This window comes from Camelus ferus, chromosome 15, assembly GCF_009834535.1.
Source record: "Camelus ferus isolate YT-003-E chromosome 15, BCGSAC_Cfer_1.0, whole genome shotgun sequence".
NCBI lineage: Eukaryota > Metazoa > Chordata > Mammalia > Artiodactyla > Camelidae > Camelus > Camelus ferus.
In genome coordinates this window covers 18,815,373-18,827,373 of record NC_045710.1, presented here as the reverse complement: position 1 = coordinate 18,827,373, position 12,001 = coordinate 18,815,373, and the positions used below count along the sequence as shown (strand labels likewise).

Genomic DNA, 12,001 nt, shown 5'->3' with positions numbered 1-12,001 from the left:
CTAGTGGGAAGTGCTTCCCATTGCAGAGCAGCTTTGCTCATTCTACACAGAGGCCCCTTGACACTGCATCATGAAATCCCACTCTCAGAGCTAGAAAAGATGGGACCTCAACATTTCACACTGTTGAGGTGGAAGGTTGGTGTAGGCAGCCCTACACCTGCTGCCGAGTCTCTGCCCTAATCTCAACCTCCAAAGGAAAATCAGGAAGATGCTTTCAGCCCTTGCACTTTTTCTCTCCCATAAACCCTTTTCTCCCCAGGCCACTCCCCATCCAATCTTCCCTCCCAATATATCCACTTCATATTATCCAAGGGTTCTTGTACTTCTTTGTGCCTTTGCTCACAATAGTCTCTCTTGGAGTGTACTTTTCTGCCATCTCCACCTAAATCCTATTCATCCTTTAAGGTCCCAGCTCAAATACCACCTTCATCAAGGAGCTTCCCAGATATCTCTGGTAAAATTAGTCTCCCTCCCATGTGTTCCCAAGAGGAAAGGAAGGAAAAGAGGATAAACAAGTGTTTATTAAGCACTTGATCTACTTCAGATACTTTAGCATATGTTATTTAATCCTATGAAGTTGGTATTGCTCCATTTTACATCGTAAAGATAAGATTCTGAGAGGTTAAGCACTTTGAATGAGGTCATATAACTACTGATTGGTGTTGTTGGGGTTTGAACCTAGACAGTCTGACTTCAGAATACAACTTTCCAACTTAGCATATTTAGTCTCCTATTACATTTACTACTGTAAATTCACTCCTCTAACATGGTGTTTTTCATACAGAAACCTGTGGCATCGAATTCCCTTGCTTCCTTACTAGGTTTCTGCAGTGTCTGTGACGGGATTCTCCCTGCCTTAATCATACAGGGATTGAGTACATTGGAGCTGGAGCTAACCAGGTAGAGAGCCTGAAAGAGTCAGATATGGCTGTCTCCTAAAATGTGGGCTCCCTGGAGATAATTAGGCAAAGGCTGCCAGCCTGACAAATCTACTCCCAGGAGTTTCCACCACCCTAGAAAGGATGTTGCACTATATTCACAAAATTTTAAAATGTTAGAGCTGGAAAGGAAGTCACCTAACCTATTGGTTTCCAAACACTTTTAGTTGTGGGCCCCTTTGCTTAAAAGTGGCTCTTTATAGAAGCATACACATTAAAAGAAAAAAAAAAGTTGAGGTAAAGAAGAACCTGTGATGCTTCCTCTCCAAACCTCTATAAACCTCCAAAACTGAGGAGTCCAGTTTCAAAAAATGCATAGTCTGACCTTCTCATTTCACAGGTGAGGAACGTTAAGTTCAAGGCTAGTGATGACGAAAGCTGCACAGCCCACTAGTTATGAAACCAGTACCTAAATGTGCTGAAGTTCAGTAATTCCAGTGCTTTTATTGGAGGAGTCATCTTTACGCAGCGTTTCTAAAGACTACTGTGGACAAAGCATTGAACTAGTTGCTGTGAGGATGACAAATACGAACAAGACCCAGTTCCACCCATTCGGAGCTCACAGTTGAGGCTAGTGAAGAACATAGAGACACTTAAAAAAAAAAAAAAAACCCACCCATACGCACGCAATTAACTATGGCTAATCATAGTTTCCAAACTATGATTCTTGAGACCGAGGAGGATGTCAGGACCTTGGCCAGTTCCGGACGCGGCAACAGTGAGGGTCTTTCTAGGTTGAGGCCCTGGCACCGGGGAGAGAAGGGGCAGGGGGCAGAAGTCGGACCCAAGTGGGAAGTATGGCAGGCGAGCCCCACACCAAGAGCCGGCGCACACCGAGCGGAGCCGCCCTCCGCAGGTATTAGCGGCGCAGTCCACTCCCATTCCTGCTCTGGATGCAGGGGAAAGCCTCGCGAGCAGCCTAGCGGAAGGGGCGGGATCTGGGGCGGAAGTCCCTCCCGTTCAGGTCACGTGGTAGGGGCTGAGCTCGCGCACAGGTGAGTAGCGGGAGATCCGCAATGACCGGCTTAAAGCGCCCCACGCACGGGGCTCCTGCAGCGCGGGTGACCGTTCCAGGCCCCAGGGAGTCAGAGGCTCTATTTCCGGTGTGTAGTTGGAGTCAGGGAGGATGCGGTCTGGTTCCAACTAAGAGTCTGAATTTGGAGACCGACCAGGCTCTGGATGAAAGCCAGAGCAAACCTTTCCTCCTGTGTGTCTCGGTCAGGACGGAGGCCCCAAGAAAACCGTGCTTCGGGGCTGGGGGTGGGGTGGGCGGGTGGCTGCCGTTGGGATTCCATAGCCGCCCACAGCCTTCCTCTCTTCCCTGATTGTCTAAGGCGACCCCTGTAAGAGGAACCTGTACAGGAAGCCTCTGCCCCTTAGGACTTACTGGAAACGGAAAGGGGAGAGGAAGTGGGCAGAAGGGAAAGATGAGTGTTTCTTTAATTGTAGGGAGGGGCAGTGAGTGTGACCCCCATCTCCTCTCGCCTTGACAGGAAGCATGGCTCTCTGGCGGGCTTATCAGCGGGCTCTGACTGCTCACCCATGGAAAGTACAGGTCCTGACAGCTGGTGAGTGTCCCTGTGAGACCTGAGTGGTACCGGAGCAGGCTGATTTGGGAGGCAGAAGCTTGCCCCACAACACCTCCCTTATGTTTTGCTTCTATTTAGCCCATTTGAAGGATTAGCTCTCATCCCAAGCTGTACCCAGTCAGTTTTGGAGGGAGGGTCCCCAGGGCTGTTCTTAAGGAAAGGGGTATGCATAGGTGGCCTAGCTGTAAAGTAGGATCTGAAAAGTCCTTAAAAAGCTGAGGAGTCATCCTTTTAGGATAAAGGCATTGCCCCAGGAGGCCTTAACTTAGAAAACAAACAAAGGCTTCTTTAACACTTTACAGTGTGCAAAACACTTTCAACACACGTTATCTCATAGGGTCCCCACAAAAGTCAGTAGGCTAAGATTACTTAAGTCCACTTAGATCACACACCTAATAAGTGCTGGAATCAGACTCTGACCCTAGTTTAGTTTTCTTAGTATTGTTTTTATTGTGAAATATATCTTAACACACAAAAGAATGGTTAAGATACGTAAGTACCATATGAGTAACATAAAAGTGAATACTCCTGTATCAGCACCCAGCTTTGAGACCCCTTGAGTGCCTGTCCTTAATTCATACACCCCCAGAGATAACCAATTTCCTGAGTTTTGTTTACATCATTATTTTGCCTTTCTTGTAGTTTTACTGCCTATGGATTGTTTGGATCCCCAAACAATATACTAATCAAGGATTTATATTTACTATAAACCCAGTAATTGAGAGGCAATCTCACAAAGGTAGCCCAGTGATTTACCTGTATTTGTTACCATTTTCATTTTGCAGATTAGCTAATATGAGAGAGGATGGCACAGAGATAAGTTTTACAGGGGAAAAGATTAGAAGGTCTATAACTACTGGGACAATGCAAGGGTGATCAGGTTCAGGCAGGGATCTTGCCTATGTTTAGAGGAAGGGAACAGGATTCTAATGAGTACCATGGGCTTTTGAGAAGAAGACTGTTGAAAGGGGTGGGGGAGCTAATGAAAGCCAGGGTGCAACAGCAATCCTGTTACTGGAATAGCCACACATCAGCACCAGAAACTTCACTGTGTGACTGGCCAGGGGATGGACTCTTTTGCCCCTCCCTGGGCCCCTCTCCAGCCTTCTGTGCTCATCTACCCCACGTCCTGTCCTTAGAGTGTCCGTCAGCCTGCATGACTCACCTGGCTGCGTGTGTGGTGACTCATGCTGGATTGTGTGGCTGTGATGGGAACTGACACGCTGGGCCCTTTGCCCAGCCTCAGATTCCCTTAGGGACCCTAACTGCCGGAAGGAAGGTTCCCCCTTGTGGCCATCAAGAATAGGGAGGGAAGGATAATCCTTGTGAGTCCCTTCCCAAAGGATCTGCAGCTGACAAAGGTAGGAGCTTTAGCTCCAAGGGGCCCAAGTGCAGATATGTGATTGGACGGGAGTGCTGGTCTGTGTGTGCTAGAGCCCTGTGACTTCACCCCCCAATCCACCCCACCCATCTTCCTGACGCTGTACCCTCTCAGCCCTGAAGCAAGCTCTAGGTAGCATTTTTTTTCTCTAGACTTTCCAAAACCTTTCAGAGTTTTCCTTCCCTGCTGCTCAGTGTATTCAGATAAAACTACAAATAAAGGGAGGAGGTGAATTTAGCTCGCTGAGCTGTCTTTAGATCGCAGCACAGTAGGTCCTAAGATCCCATGGGATAGCTCATCACACTGGAAAACAGAATAGAGATTTCAGACTTGGAATTAGAAGACCAAGATTTGAATCTCAGCCATAGCACTTATGTAAATCAGGACAGGACAATAAACCTCTTTGAGCCTCAGTTTCCTCACTTAAGAGTTTGAGTTTAGTTATGTGACCTCACAGAGTCAGTGTAGAGATTATCTCTATGAAAATGGTTTAGAAATCAAAACACGCTTAAGCAACTTAAAGGCTCCCGGAATTGGCTCTTTCTATAAGTATTGGCAACCCAAATGCAACAAGCTATTCTTTTTAAAGTGGTGTTTGGGTTGGGTTTGTTCCACTTGCCATAAATCTGAATGTGGATAACTATCTTAACCTTGGTTCTCCAAAAAACAGAGCCTGAAGCTTCTTTGCAGGTACTTTGTGAGGGAGCAGGAAGTAATCCCATGAGGGGTGGGGAGGGATAGCCAATATAAGGCTGCATTATCAAATTGGGTACAGCTTAGGGCACATGGCTGCTCAATCCCTTAAAACTGACTGAGAAGCTCTTTGAAATGCCTCTGAAGATTCTATGGGTAAGTAATCTTTTCTGGAGAAAAGGAGAAACCTTTACCCACCAGCTTTATCCCAAATTGGTCAAAGGTTTGCCACATGGGATGTTAACGTCCATGCTCTACCAGGTTGCACATGCATAGTTTCCGGGCAAAGCATCAACAGCTCAGCCCCAGGTAAGGCATAGGCCTGAGACAAGGACCTATCAGGTGAACTGCAGTTGTGGCTGGAGTAATAGATAAGTGAATCAAAAAGATCTGAGATAGTTTGAAAGAAGTGTCTGATACACCCAGTTTTGGCCACGCCAGAGTCAGGAACAGGGCATCTTGGGCAAAGGTCTGCTGTGTGTTCTTCAGAGTCTGAGTCAGCTTTCTCCCATCCTTTCTTGAGGGCCCAGCTCCATCCCTCTTAGTCCACTCTGGTCCTACTGTGGAAGCAGCTGAACTTCTGCACACACTGGTTTCCCTGGAGTCTGAATTATGCCAGAATATGAGAGCTAAACAGGCATTAGAGACTATCCAGTCCAGCCCCTGATACTACAGAGAAGGAAACTGAGGCACAAGGAGGGAGTGACAGGCATGAGGCCTCATGGTCAGTGGTGGAGTTGGCATTAGAACCCAGACTCTCCCCAGTGCACTGCCCTGCACTTGAGACACCTTTGGCCTCAGAATGCTGAGTGTAGCCCCAGCTAGTGTAGGCTTAAGATACCTGACAAGCTACAGAAGCCTTTGCTTGGTCTCATTTTCTAGCAGGAGGATGGGTTCAGGGCAGGAGTGGGGAGAGCGTTCTGACCAATCCCAGAGGAGGCACTCCCCTCTCACTGCTGGGCTTCAGTGACCTCCAGGCTCTGCCAGACAAAGCCCCTGTCCCAAGGGGCTGTTTAATTGTTGGAGACTTCTGGAGAGAAATGAGGCAGTACCCTGGCCACATGCCAGCATCTGGACCTGCAGACCCAGGCCTCCTATAGTCAAGGCCACGCTTCCTGCTCTTCATTCCAACTTCCTGTCCCCTAGCCTTCTCATCTTCCATTGATATTTTAGTTTCTTGCATCTGAGAGTCCACACACAAAAGCCAGGAGAGGACTACAATAGGAGAAGGGGAGAACTTGCTCCCACCTGTGCCTAGGGAGAGGATGTGGAAGTTGGGGCTTTTCCACTAGTGGGCATGGGGTGATCCCAAATAGATCTGTGCTCAGGGGTAGGCTCTCCCCACCCCCACCTCAACCCCGTGCTGAATCTGGTTGCAGTGACGGCATGAGAACTGGCACCTACCCAGGGGCATGATGTCAAACCTGCGCCAGTGTCTACCCGCTGGGCTCCTCGCCCAGCCTGGCATTGGGGCATTACTACCCAGCAGCCCCTTTTCCTGCCCCATCAGGGCTCAGGCACTATGTCTCGGCTGGCCTCCAGCCCCAACCCCCTGGAAACAAGTCCAAGGAAAGGAGAGTCAGAACACTGGAGGGTCCAGACCAACCAGATCTGTCTAGGAAGACCCCCAGAGTCTAGAGTGGTTTGGTCGTGTTTGGGCTCTGGGTTGGGGAAGGTGGGATGAGGAATCTGAATGTCAGTCCTTCCTGCTCAAACAATCACCTGGACCAGAAATGCAGGTCTTGCTCTATGCTTGGATCAAAGCCTTAGACCACCCTGGAGCTGCTGCAGGCCCCTGATGATCTGTGGGCAGAGGAAGACCTGGGCAGTGTTCTGTCTGAAAGGGACAGAACTGGCAGGCCTGCAGGCTCCACACCACCTACTCACTCCTGCTGCTGCCCGTTCACTTGGTAATCTCTCCGGCCTGATGGGCATGGTTTGGGGGCCTGGGATCCATCTTTCTCAAAGACTGCAGGCTTCCAGGGCTGTGGGACTTGAAGTCAGGCCCTTTGGTTTTCATTCCTGCTCTGCCTCTAGCTCGTGTGTGACTGATGGTAAGCCTTGAAGAGGGAAGACACACCTTTCTTTGTGACTGTTTCCCTCCCAGGAATATTGCTCCTTGCCCTCCACAAAGTGACAAGGAACAAAGGAACACATTCTGGGGAATCAGAGAGGAAGTACCTTAGTCCAGGAAGTGTCTTTGATATGCAGGCCTTTGGGACCTTGTTTGGGCAGGAACCCCCTGTGAGTAGCAGCCACAGGAGCCTCTTGGTGCCACTGCCCCCTGAGCCCAAGTTTCAGCCTGTGCTGGGAATTCCCTGGCCTCCGGCTGGCTTCCCCTTGAGAGAAGGCCTGGTTCAGGCCCCAGCTCACTCCTTACCAAGTCACCTCATCTCTCCAAGACATTAAAGGGAGGTGTGACCTCTACCTTCCAGATCTTTTGTGAGGATTAAATGTGTGAGAGCCCTTTGTATACTGTAAATGTCTTGCCAAAGTAGAAGGGCAAACTGTTAGTTCCTTCACTTAAGCAGTGGCTGTCTTTCTGTTCCACCCTCCCCAGGCCTTCTCAGGGTCAGTCTTTCCTTTATGCGTGCCACAGCAGCTCACTCCCCTCCCTGGGCTTGCAGCTGGTGACCCCAAGTTGTTAGGGCAGGGGGATATGGAGTTAAGTGCTAACTGCGTGGAGCAAGCCATCAGTTCCCCTGCTCCCACACCATGAGCCTGAGTGCGGTCCGTTGGGCTAGACAGCATTCTCAGTGCCCATCCTGGGACAGTCCTGTTTTCTGGGATGATACATTTGACATTTCTCCTCAGTTTATTTCTGAGCATCTTCCAGGTGCTTGCTTAGGTGTGGTGGGGGATAAAAGAACAAAGATGTCCAGGATTCTGTACTTGCCCTCTGGGAGGCCAAGTCTAGCTATGTTCTGGAAAGAACCTCCACCACTCTGGGAGTTTCAGGGAGAGGAGAGGCAGGGCTCCCTTGATGGGTGTACTGAGGGTCCCAGAGCTGTTCCACGGCTGGGCATGCCAGCAGCCTAGGTCACCTGTGGGTGTCCTGGCCCCAGCTCCAGCCCCAGCCGCAGCTCTCGGCCTTACTCAGCTGCCTGTGACGAGGCTGGCCAGGGGCAGAGCTGTGCAGAGGGTGCGGGGGAAGAGCAGTGAGTGTGCAGCCAGCACCGACGTCAGAGCCAGCTCTGGGCCAAGGAGTGGGGTTGAAGGATGAGGATGTGTTTGCCCAGTGCTAATTGAGGGCACAGGGACAGTGGTGGCTGCTGGGCTGGAGGGGGCTCTCATTACTCAGTGAGATGGACAGGCAAGCCAGAGGTCACACGGTCACTCCCAAGCGGCCCTAGAAGTATGTGTTTGCTAGAAACCATCACACCAGCATAACTGAGTGGGGGCTCTGTAAATAGTGGTAATTTTTGTCTTGGTTTCTAGGTGTGGGTATCCAGCTTGTGCCACTTGGAGCCGGGTATCTGTGCAAGTGAGGGGAGGGGAAGCGGGGGCAAAGACCTGGGGAGAAATGGCCATAATACCTACTGGTAGCTCAGTCTGGGTCTTGAATGGGGGCCTGGGTTTACCTGATCAGGCCAGGAGATGACCGGGACTCTTCCACACAGGAACTCTAACTCAGCCAGTCATGCTTCTGCCTGGGACCATTTGAGCACTCATGTTTTAGAGTTATTCTTGCTGTTCTCCACAAAGAGAGACCCCAAAACCAAAGGGAAGGACATTGGCCAGGGTCTTGCTTTGAGCTGGGGTAAAAAACCCTCAGGATCCCTTACCATTCTACGCGTGATCTTTTCATAGTACGGTGTCCTGGAAAGAACACCGTCTAGGAAATCAAGCCACCTGGTTCTTGCCTTGGCTTAGCCACTTACTGACCTGCTGGGATATTAGATCCCAGACCTTCATTTCCATACCTTTAAAATAAGGGGTTTGCACAGAATTATCTGGAAGGCTTTCCCAGTCCTGACAGTTGGTGCTTCTCAGCCCCTGGCACCTTAGATTCTCCTTCCTACCTGTGGCTTCTGACTCCGACTCCCCTTCACTGCTCAGTGCAGAGTTCTTGGGCCCTGGCCTGCTCAAGGCTGCTGCTCCCAGTTTCTAACAGGACACATATGAGGTGTCCTGTTAGACACCTTAAGGCAGCAGGAAGAGACTGGCCATTTGCCCCAAAATTAAGCCCTTGGGCTCAGAGTGCCAGAGCCTCATTCAGTCAGCAGACTTACCTCCCTTCTTGAGATGGCACCCTGCCCCTGGGAAGTATCCTGACACCTGTGTACCCTGCACAGGGTCTCTGATGGGCCTGGGTGACGTTATCTCACAGCAGCTGGTGGAGAGACGAGGTCTGCGGGAACACCAGACTGGCCGGACCCTGACCATGGTTTCTCTGGGCTGTGGCTTTGTGGTAAGGGCTGCTGGTGGATTGAACAGTGGTCTTAGTTCCCTGTCATCCTTTAGTTTTTCTTGGCCCCTCTCACATCTTAGCCAACCTTGAGTGTCTGCTTCCCAGGGGTTTGGTTTCTAATGCTCAGGGGAGGAGCTTTGTTATATGAAAGCCTAGATCTCCCCTCTGCATCCCTGTTCCCTTCTCTGGGGTTTACTTTCAGGGCCCTGTAGTAGGAGGCTGGTATAGGGTTTTGGACCGGCTCATCCCTGGGACCACCAAGGTGGATGCACTAAAGAAGATGCTGTTGGATCAGGTGAGCAGAAAGAAAGGGAGTTGGGAAGGGTAAGCCATGTTGGGGGAGGGCAGGGGTTTAGGTGCTCACAGGCCTTTTAATTTCTCTTCCCTAGGGGGGCTTTGCCCCATGTTTTCTAGGCTGTTTCCTCCCACTGGTAGGGACCCTCAATGGACTATCAACCCAGGACAATTGGGCCAAACTCCAGCGGGTGAGCTGGGCAGGTGTGGGGACAATCTCTGGCTGGCAGACTGGCAGGCCTGGGGGAATGAGGCAGGCTTCATGGGGATGGGAAGGGTAGAGGCACAAGTAGGGGAGGGGAGGAGGTGGTGGGGTCCTGAGGGGGTGGGGTGCAGGAGTGTCTCCTTTGAACAGAAGTCTGTATGAGATACTCAGACTGGGAGGTGGGAGCCACTTGGAAATGCAGGTGTTCACTTGTTCCTTCTCTTGTCTCCTCAGGATTATCCTGATGCCCTCATCACTAACTACTATGTAAGAGCTGACCCCTCAGTTGCCTGTTCTCCTGCCTTCTTGAGTCCAGAAGTACCCAGGGATTGGGGGTCCTCCTGACACAGAAATCCCTCAGTTGGGATTACTCTCTCATTCCTGGTGTGGGCACTGTACTCAGGGAAGCACTCACCTGGTTGTGCAGCGTGTTCTTGTCTGCAGAAGTTGGAGTAAGGCCAGGCAGGGCAGTGAGCCTGGGTCAGGTGATGGAGGCAGCCCCCCAACCTTTACCTTCTCTCTCTTATAGCTCTGGCCTGCCGTGCAGTTAGCCAACTTCTACCTGGTCCCTCTTCATTACAGGTATGACAGATCCCCGCCCCACTCTTCAAGGAAGATGTACATTATGAACAATTAGAGACAAATTGATTCTCATTTTAACTTACTTAGACCCTCCAGAACACTCTGCCCTGGTCAGAGGTCCTCAGACTCCTGAGCATTTTATTCAGAACCTCTCATCTGTTACACAGCTGTCCCAGTGTCTGCCCATTGGCCTTCTTTCATCTTCCTAGGAAGACTTTTGCTCCACAACCCTTGTCTCTAACTTTTGTGGCATATCTGCAGGGACAATGCCTACTGTGCTTCAGCCTAGGTTAGGCAGAAAGGTAGACTAGTGGGAACTTGGTCAGGTTAGTGCACAGCAAAGTATTATTTTACCCTACGTAATACAGGAAGTTGCTGAAACCATAATAAAAAATATAGTGGAACTCAAGATGAGTGGTTAAATTATTGGAAGTGGCTTTGGGAACAGGAAAAAACAGGAAACTCTTTAGAGGGAACAGGATCAAAATTGACATGAATAGCATAGCTAAAAGGAATACAGGCTTATGAACCAAATCCTAAGCTTTAGGGTCCTTGCAGTGCTCTTTGAAACTAGAGCAAGGTAAATTTAAAATAAAGAAGAGGTACTACTTTATATGGTGGGCAGCCCATTTTTGGAAGATGAGATCTGTACAAGATGGACAGACGTGTATCTAGAAAGAGCCTGGACGGGAGTGTGAATAACAGCCATGCATGGAAAGATGGCTGCTGAAGGGGGTTAACTCTGAGGCTCTTGTCTGGGAGACAGAGCTCTGGGCCAGCACCAGAACCTGAGCTGGTGGTCCTCTGGTCTGAACCACACATCCCTTCATGGGGGCTGAAGGAAGGAGACCTAAATCTGGATGTTCTTGGAGGTAATCCCTCCTTTTGCACTGCACTTTGCCATCTCTCCCTGCTTGCTTGCTCCTTATTCTTCCTCTTCTTCATGATGCCATCCCTGTTCCTTAGGTTGGCTGTTGTCCAGTGTGTTGCTGTTATCTGGAACTCCTACCTGTCCTGGAAGGCACATCGGCTCTAAGCCTGCCTCACTCTATTGTTTCCACCTTGCAGTGATACAGCTTGACCCTGGAAGGGTCAGACCACCTCCTCAAAGTGGGCACATCAGTTTTCACGGGGTTCGATGCCTGGGCAGAACTTGATGGGATTAACACTCTGAAAGGCAATTTCACTCTAAAATGTAACCTGACTCCTACTGAAATCACCAAAACCTTGATAATGGTCTTATAGCCACCACATAGTAGGCACTCCATAAGTACTTGTTGAACTATATGAGTTTGTCAACTTTGGTTTATACTCATATCCTTGCAAATGCCACTCATCCCCATTCTTCATGGGCACACATTTGTTTTTCTAAACCTCCCCAGCCCTAGTGTAGCTCCATTTTGGGAGATCCCCTCAAACCCTTTATATGGTGCCTCCATAAATATGTTACTAAGTAGGTCATCCACAACCTACAGAGGCAATAAGTAAGACTTAGCAGAAAACTACTGGGGAGTTGAATTTTCTAGAGCTTGGAAAGAAGCCTGGAGAACACCAAGCCCAGTCTCCTGTTTTAGATGAGGACACTGGGGTCCACAGAAGTGAGGTGACCTGTTGACACCACGAGTTTGTGGCAGAGTAGAAACTTGAACCCATGTGCTATAGATTAAATGTTCATATCCTCCCCAAATTAGTATGGTGAAAACCTAATGCCCAAGGTGATGGTATTAGGAGGTGGGGGCCTTTGGGAAGTGATTAAATCATAAGGGCAAAGCAAGAGTCCATGTGAGGACACAGCAAGAAGATGCCATCTATGAATCAGAAAGCAGACACCAAACCTACTGGCACCATTATCTTGGACTTCCCAGTCTCCTGAACTGTGAGAAATAAAGGTTTGTTGTTTATAAGCCA

General features: G+C 49.7%; 1 protein-coding gene across 5 annotated transcripts in view; it reads left to right on the top strand.

Annotated features, from left to right (window-relative positions):
• Positions 1 to 12,001, top strand: part of MPV17 (mitochondrial inner membrane protein MPV17) — a 14,086-nt gene extending 2,085 nt beyond the window's left edge. The window contains exons 1-8 of one of the 5 annotated variants that reach the window (XM_006189722.3): positions 506 to 1,794; positions 2,432 to 2,506; positions 8,897 to 9,012; positions 9,215 to 9,307; positions 9,402 to 9,497; positions 9,746 to 9,778; positions 10,041 to 10,093; positions 11,060 to 12,001. In XM_006189722.3, the coding sequence (XP_006189784.2) occupies positions 1,575 to 1,794; positions 2,432 to 2,506; positions 8,897 to 9,012; positions 9,215 to 9,307; positions 9,402 to 9,497; positions 9,746 to 9,778; positions 10,041 to 10,093; positions 11,060 to 11,129 (756 nt within the window). In that variant the 5' untranslated portion in view covers positions 506 to 1,574 and the 3' untranslated portion in view covers positions 11,130 to 12,001. The other 4 variants (XM_006189721.3, XM_032497246.1, XM_014563511.2 and 1 more) reach the window with 4 other exon arrangements.